This window comes from Fonsecaea erecta, assembly GCF_001651985.1.
Source record: "Fonsecaea erecta strain CBS 125763 chromosome Unknown Scaff40, whole genome shotgun sequence".
Taxonomy (NCBI): domain Eukaryota; kingdom Fungi; phylum Ascomycota; class Eurotiomycetes; order Chaetothyriales; family Herpotrichiellaceae; genus Fonsecaea; species Fonsecaea erecta.
The window spans coordinates 2109-10307 of record NW_017387283.1 but is presented as its reverse complement, the minus strand read 5'-3'; the positions used below and the strand labels follow the sequence as shown (position 1 = coordinate 10307).

At 41.9% G+C, this 8199-nt stretch overlaps 1 protein-coding gene across 1 annotated transcript; it reads right to left on the bottom strand.

Annotated features, from left to right (window-relative positions):
• Positions 1-384: 384 nt before the first annotated feature.
• Positions 385-3024, bottom strand: AYL99_12120 (hypothetical protein; the record flags this gene model as incomplete). Its single annotated transcript, XM_018843600.1, has 2 exons — positions 385-527; positions 3021-3024. 2 exons carry the CDS (start codon positions 3022-3024, stop codon positions 385-387), a joined length of 147 nt encoding a protein of 48 aa, XP_018687070.1.
• Positions 3025-8199: the final 5175 nt, after the last annotated feature.

Below are 8199 nucleotides of genomic sequence, written 5' to 3'. Positions count from 1 at the left end.
GCGTATCTAGTAGTTCTCGAGATCTAAGAGAGGTTTCGCCCCTAGCTAGATATTATTAAGACCTACTCTCTCGGGGTCTCTCGCGTCTTCCTCTCCGTAACGGTCCCGACTAATATCTAGACTCTCCTCTTCGCGACGGCTTAGATCGACCCGATCCGGCTCTATACGGTACGCTAGTTATATAACGTCCCGAGGATCCGATAGGAGGTCCACTACTATAACGAGAGCGGGCTTATTATCTACCTCCGGCGCGAGATCCTAAAGAGGCCGGCCGCTTATACGCTCGTATATATAATATCGAAGAGTAAGAGCTATACGGTCGCTAGGGCACTAGACCTACTCTTCTACTAGAGAGATCTTAATATCTCTACGCGAGCGGCCCTATTAAGTGACTTTATCGCGGCCGATATCGCTACTCTCCTCGCGACTATCGCCCTCGGTTACGGATAGGACGCGGAGGTGGACTATATCGTAATCGTTAGGGACGGTTTCGACGCGGTTATAGTCGTCTAGTAGGCGGGGCGACTCTACCGATAGCCGAGTAAGCTCGGCCGCTATACGCTTCTTATTATCTCTCGGGATTAATAGCGGCTAGCGCGTACGGCGACGACTATCGACTCTAGTACGGGCGCGGCGGTACCCGACCGGTAAGCGCTCTACGATCTAATCCTCCATACGGTCTATTAGCGGTAGACTCTCGTAGACTATCTCGACGAGTAGCCGTACGAGCGCTATCGGGGGGAGAACTAACGCTATAATCTCTATAAAGGATCGGTCCTCTAGCTTACGACCGTCGCGCGAGCGGCGCCCTTAAGCGCGATCTAACTATTCGCTATATTAGCGGGCGACTTTATCACCCCTACGCGGCCGACCGCTAATCGCGACGGGATAACTACTCTCGAGACGCTCTCGTCCCCTCTTCTATAGGCGCTATCGTAACCTCTCCCTAGACTACGTCTCTTCTTATCCTTCTTGATTATTACGACGACTCTATTAATCTCCTCCCGCGGGGTCGATCGCTTTACGTTCTTAATCTCGTTTATAAACTAGTCGAGTCTAGCGAGTAGCGGTTAGAGTAGTAACTCGGGAAGCGTCTATATTTACGTCTTAGAAAGCGTCGTCGCCTCACCTCCCGAGCGACTCGTACTCTCGTAGATCGTCGATCTAGTACTAGAGATCTAGACGAACGGCTCTCTCTACTACCGCTATTAGATAACGGGTCTTCTACTCGCGAGATACGTCTATAATACTCGAGAGTATCTATATTAGCTTACGCTCGTCTCTCTTAACGAGACGGTCTCGCGAGAGGAGAGTCCGTCCGCGGTCTAGTACCGGGTCGACTAGATCTAGCTACGGTAGAAGAGAGCTCTCCTACCGCTATCCGATCGCTATTAACTCTACTATAACTATCTTCTCCCTCTCAAACCGACTAATATAATCTATCCGCCGGGGGACTAGCCGTTCTTAGATATCTATACTCTCTTAGGTACGCTTAGCTTTATTATTAAGGTCGCGTTCTAGACCCCCCCGCTATAGGCTTATCTCTAGGAGACCTAGAGCGTAGACTCTAAACGCTAGAGTACGTAGGCCTTGACGAGTGACCGACGGCTCTTAAAGCTCGGTCTTAAGCTTCTATAGTTGATAGTCTAGTAGCTACTAAATATACTTAAGCTCTATAGTATCGTCTAGGGGATACTATACCGTCGGTAGATTATCCTCTTATCGGGTAAGGAGAGAGTCGATATAGGATAGAGCGGCGGAGGTTAGATAATCGAGACTACCGAGGTAAGAGCGTGATCTCGCGGCCGTAGGCGATAGCGTTACGAGAGAGCTCTCACGACCTATAATAGTAGGAGACGATATAAAATACTACCGCGGTCGGTAGTAGCTATACTCTTTTATATCTATATTATTCTAGTGGGGACGGGATTCTGATTGACCTAATACTAGCCGCTAATACTATACCGATATGAATATATATATATAACTATCCTATTATAGGACTCTTAATCTATTATTATAGATATAATAGGCGTCGAGAGGGTAAATAACTCGACTAGTTTTACCTAACCCGATAACGGAGGACCGTACGAGAATAGTACTTATAACTATAAAGTCCTCTCGATCCCCTATATCTCTCGTTCTTCTTCTCTCTCTTCACTCTTTCCTCTTCGAATACCCCTAACTACTCGTCTCTCGCCCGAGGATTTACCCCCTCCCCCCGCCGGAGATTATACTACTCTATATCTATCGCTCTAACCTCCCTACTATAACATTACGGGAGGCGAGAGTACGATAGCGATAGGAGAGACTAAACGTTACTAACGCGCGCCGTTAGCGGAGATAGGACCGGGATAAGTAGGCGAGAGCGCGATATAAAAGGTAGGTAAGCTAGAGCGAACGTCGCCGACGCGCGCGGGAGGAGGAGATATAACGGCGAGAGTATTAATAGAAACTCCTTAGAGAGGGGGCTATTACCGCCGAGGAGATCTAGGTCCCGATTATAGCGGGTTAAACTCGTCTCGATTGATTCTTTACTACGCCTTAACGGGTCCCCGTAAGAGAATCGAGCGCTCTCGTCTCGCCGTCCATAGGTACGGGTAATAGTTATCTCGGTCCGCGAGAGAGCGACGACGGAGTCTACTCTAACCGAGAGAGCGATAATAACCGCGATAATAATATCTATCGCGTAGGCGGTAATATCATGTAGGATAATAACTATTATAGTTTTAGTAGTCCTTTAGGGGTTAACTATTGAGATTATCCTTTACCGCTATTAGTACGACTAGTATATCTAGCGATCGATAGCCCGGAGAGATTACTATCGCTCTCACTACCGTCTCTCCCTCGACTAGAGAGTGTCGCCCTCGCCACCTAGGATTACCTCTCCTACTAGGATCGAGAAGACGACTTCCCGGAGCCTTCTCCCTCCTTGTCGAAGGCTATACTTACCGCGATATTAATACTATAGTTAACCGATATACGACGATAGGGGGACACTATTTAGGTTATATAGATACGCATACGGCTATAGAAGACGATACTAGTTATAGTTATCCATTTAAAGATAAGTAAAAGGCGCTCTACTCTATCTGTCTAATCAGGAGCTATCATTACCTCCCTATATAATATACAGGTATATAGTCGGACTCTTCCTATACTATAGGGGAAAAACAGTCTAGGGACCTTAGGTTAGGCCTAGAAATTTCCTAGAAATAGTAATTTAGGAGTAGAATATCTATATTAGTTCTAAATCTCTCTCTTTATTTATTAAAAGCGTCCCCTAGGGGACGGAATCCTTTCGATAGATTACGATTAAGAAGATATCCTCTAAAGGACGGAATCCTTTCGGTAGATTACGATTAAGAGAGCGTTCTCTAGAGGACGAAATCCTTTCGATAGATTACGATTAAGAAGATATCCTCTAGAAGACGGAATCCTTTTAATAGATTACGATTAAGAGAGCGTCCTCTAGAGGACGAAATCCTTTTGATAGATTACGATTAAGAAGGCGTTCTCTAGAGGACGGAATTCCTTTTATTAGATAAGACGTCCTATCAGTAATGACCCAAACATTACACCGTGAAATGTTTGAAAGGGCCAATTAGAAAGGGCGAAAAAGCCCACTCCGACCGCGGAATGTTTGAAACTTTGACGGTAGAATATTTAGTCTTCCTAGAGGATATTAAGGATAATAATTATATCCCCGTACTCGTCTCGGCGAGCTCTCTTAGATACTACTTAGTTTATTACCGTACGATCGATATTAGAAGAGTTCTAATTTTGATAGGGTACTATTATCTTAGGGACCGAGATTGAATTTTTCTTCGCTTAAAGCTTAATATACTCCACCGTAGTAGTATAGTGTACTCTATCGTAGTGTGGCCTCCACTAACTAACCTTAAAAGAATCGTAGTACTAATACTAGCTACCGACACTAGATACTATACACTAGGACTAATATTCACTCCGACGAAGAAGATATTTTACGCGTTAGTATTACGGCTGTGGAGTATAGGCCTCCTAGATCAGTCGGAACGGCGATCTTATTCGCTAACTAAGTTCCGTATATTATACGGGACTTATAAGGTATCCCAATTGGTTACTATAGTAGGTGTAGCTTAATAGTAGCGGTCGCTATAACTTTAGTCGTTCGTTAAGCTAGTGCCTTTAATCGTTTCTCAGGTGAGACTTCAGTTGTCCGTTAAGCGAGTGCCTTTAATCGTTCCTTAGGTGAGACTTCAGTCGTCTCTCAAGTGAGGCTTTAGTCATCCGTTAAGCGAGTACCTTCAGTCGTCCGTTAAGCGAGTGCCTTCAGTCGTCCGTTGAGCGAGAGTCTTTAATCGTTTCTCAGGTGAGACTTCAGTCGTCCGTTAAGCGAGAGCCTTTGATCGTCCCTCAAGAGAGACTTCAAGTCGTCCGTTAAGCGAGAGCCTAGCTACTATATTCCGGTGAATTCTGACCGAAACATATACAAAATTAAGGTTACGGGATCAATCTTAGTACGAATTCTAGCCGAATATTTCGACGTATTTCCCGTAGAAAGACGCTAGCTTATAATCGAGTCTATTATCGAATATAATCGGTCCTAGAACTAGTCTATATCCCTTTAACGCTCGACTTCTAACCCTTCCGGCGCTATAAATACTCTAAAATATATATTAATCGGATCCTTCTCTTACTCTCTTTCTATANAAGATTAAAAGAATAAAGATAATAAAACTTAGAGTTAAGAGAGTTATATATTAAAGATAAGAAGATAGAAATAGGAAGAGAATATTAAGAGTTAGATTAATATAAAATTAATTCTAGATTATAGAGTAGTAGAGTTAAAGTTATTATACGCGGAGTTCTTTTCCTTATAATCTTAGGCTCGAACTTTTTGAGACTAGTCTCGGTTCGTACGGACTTATATTTATTTTAACGTATATTTACCGCGTCTCGTTCTTTTCGGGTCTACGGTCGGAATTTTCGGGGCTAAGTCTTAGTTTAATAATTATTTATTCGTATTACTCGACTCTATAGTCGAATCTATCGACTATATAGTCGAATTCGTCAACTCTATAGTCGGAATATCCTAGTACTTATCCAAATTTCGCCCGCTTAGTAGTATCTTATCTCGAAAAAAACGATCTAGATCTATCTTCTCTTATATATATAGCTAAGAGCTCTTTAGCTCGAAAAAAACGAAATAGCTATCTACTAACGCTATATATAGTAAAGAGACTTTTTACTCGAAATTCTCGAGTATAGAGGGAGTCGAAAAAGTTAAGTTATAACTTAGAAAAATCTAGGATTAGATAGTTATATATTCGTTACTCTCGAGCTACTTAAAGAGGACCTTAATCTTAAACTAAGTCTATATTAGTCTTTTTCGAGAGTAGACTCGGATTTCTCGAACTTACCTTCTAGTTCTTAGCTTTATTAGTCTTAACCGTTAATATCTTAAAGAACTAGAACCGTTAGTTTTTTTCGAACCGAGAGTTATTAAAATCTAACCTTAATATAGTTAGCCCGATAGATATCGATAATACCGACGACTTAGTTTTACTCCTACTTCCGTTAGTTTTTTCCGAGATAGGACTCGAAATTCTCTAACCTTAGTAGACTTAGGGTCGTATAGGTAGATATCGAAGATAACTAGGACTTCTTCGATCAATATATACTATTTTTCGAGTTAGTAGTCGAAAGAATCGATAGGAGGCTCGTTTTTATCTCTATAAGATACCCGTAGACTAGGCGGGGAGCGGACTTAGTGCCGTCGGCGTTACTAGAGTTAGGATTACTATCTTTATTAGTCTTAATAACCGGCTCGAATTTTTCGTTAGTCTAGTCGCTTTTTACGAGTAACGCCTCGAAAATACCTTATTTCCCTTATAGTAACTCTAATATTTAGTTTAGACCTTAAGGTTACTCTTATCTCGCTAAAAACGAGCTCTATATCGGAAAAAACGACGATTAGCGGACTTTAGCTCGAAAAAAACGAGAGAATCCGTTATCGAATTTAGTTAAAAAAAAAAAGTATCGGATCGGGGCTCGAAAAAAAAGAATCTACTCGAGTCGGGCCCGAAGGCTAGACTTACTAGTGATTATAGGACGCTCTAGGCGGCCGTACTCTTCCTCTCGCTATTTCTTAACTATAGCTCTATTTCTTCGAGTCAATTCTCGTTCTTTTCGAGGAATTAGAGACTTACTTCTCCTCCTCTATAGTAGTAGCCGGAGATATATAGGCTATTAGAGGCGCCTTAGGTTTCTTCGTCTTTTTAGGGGTCTCTAGCTCTAGGCTCGTCTCTATCGAGAAGAAGAACGGAAAAAGCGAGGGCTCGACCGTATCTTCCGTATCGTCGTTCGATTCGTTCGACTAGCCCTTACTAAGCTAGTCGCTTACTTTTTTTAGGGCTTTAGTAACTTTAGATATAGTAGTCGATTTCTTCGAAGCGATACTAGAGATTCTCGAGACTAGACTCGCGTTAGTTAATATTTACGAAAGGAAGAGTAGGTCGTTTTTTTCGACTTAGCTATCCGAGATAGCGACTAAAAAAAAAGGCCGAAGTCTCGAAAAAGAAGGAGTATTAACTAGAAAGCGGGACCTAATAGTAAGTAGTAAGTAATAGAAAGGAAGGAAGATTGAAAAAATCAAATCGAAGATATATATATCTAGTCCTAGACTAGATATCTTAGCGTTTTCGTAAGTTAGAGTAGGAGCGCTTCTCGATTTTATCGACCCTATTCGTATAGGAGTGCTACTTAAATTTATCGACTCTATTCGTACCGGAGTACTCCCCGATTTTATCGACCCTAAGTGCTACTCAATTTTTTCGACTCTATTCGTGTGGGAGTACTACTCGACTTTTTCGATAGAGGACTTTAGTACTTTAACTCTATTTATACGACCTTTCGCTTTCTCCTCTAGACTATATAGAGTCTCCTTATACTCTTATTTTACGTGAGTAGTCTCGTAAAAAACGAGATGAATAAAGCCCCGTTAAAAAGGGGATTTTGACGTGAATTTACGCGCCTCGCTTTTTACGAGGCTATAGTTATATAATATAAGATCTATATACTCTATCTTTTCTGAACGGAGGGACGGAGTTTCCGAGGCCCGGTACGTATTAGACCGGATATAGCTTAACTAAGGAGTGGAATTAAAGGTCTAAGATAAAGACGATACTAGGTTCGAACTATCCGAGACGTAGCTCGTTCTTCACGAGAGCGAACCCTATTATTTTAAAGGGCTAGGTCGAAAGAGCCGAGACCGTTCTCGTATAGTCCTAATCTATCTTCTCTATTTCTCTCCTATCTCGCTAGCTCCTTTAGGTTTATCCGAAATCCCTATCGATAAATTAAACTAGAGGTCTAATATAAAGGCGATACTGAGCTCGAACTATCCGAGACGCGATTCGACCTTTATAAACTCTCACTCTAGTCCGTTCGAGGCCGTAATTATATATTATTAAGTAGATATTCTATATCGCTTACGCCCGCTCTTATCCTTAATATTCTCCCGAGTCTATACGACCTTTACGATACTAAGGTCGTTTAATATCTAATAGATCTGGATAGCGTCTGTTCTATATAACCTAGTAGGCCTAAGAAAGTAGTCTAGGACCCTTATAGAATCTTACCTCTAACCGCGAAGTTCGGAAATCCCGACTCTTAACGCGTCTAAAAAGAGCCGTCTATCGCTAATCTCGAGACGGAGCTTAATAATCGCGATAAAGCTCTTTACGACTATCGGATAGATATACTCGTCCGTCGCCTCTTTTTCTTCGAGATTCTTAAATCGCGCGTAGACTCGCGACGGTAAGAGATACTAATAGTAATAGCTATCTTATACGAGATCTTAACCGGCCGAGAGTTAAGAATTAAGAGTACTAACTCGATCTTAGAGAGTCCTTATAATCCCTCTCGTTCGATAGAAGATCGACGATCGAGTTAGCGAGTACTTAAGGAACGAGTACGCGTTAATCTCGTCGAGATTTCCGAGGAATAGATAAAAGAGATATAATAAGAGAGAGAAATCTTTGATTACGTCCTCGAACTATACGAGACTAATATTTATCTCTTAGATTACGCTCTCTTCGCGATTAGTCTACCGCTTAAAAGTACTCTATTCGCGTCGATAGATATAGTAAGACTTAACTTTCGACGCGGACTTCGTATTATACGAGATATAGCTTATAATATCGATATTATTAA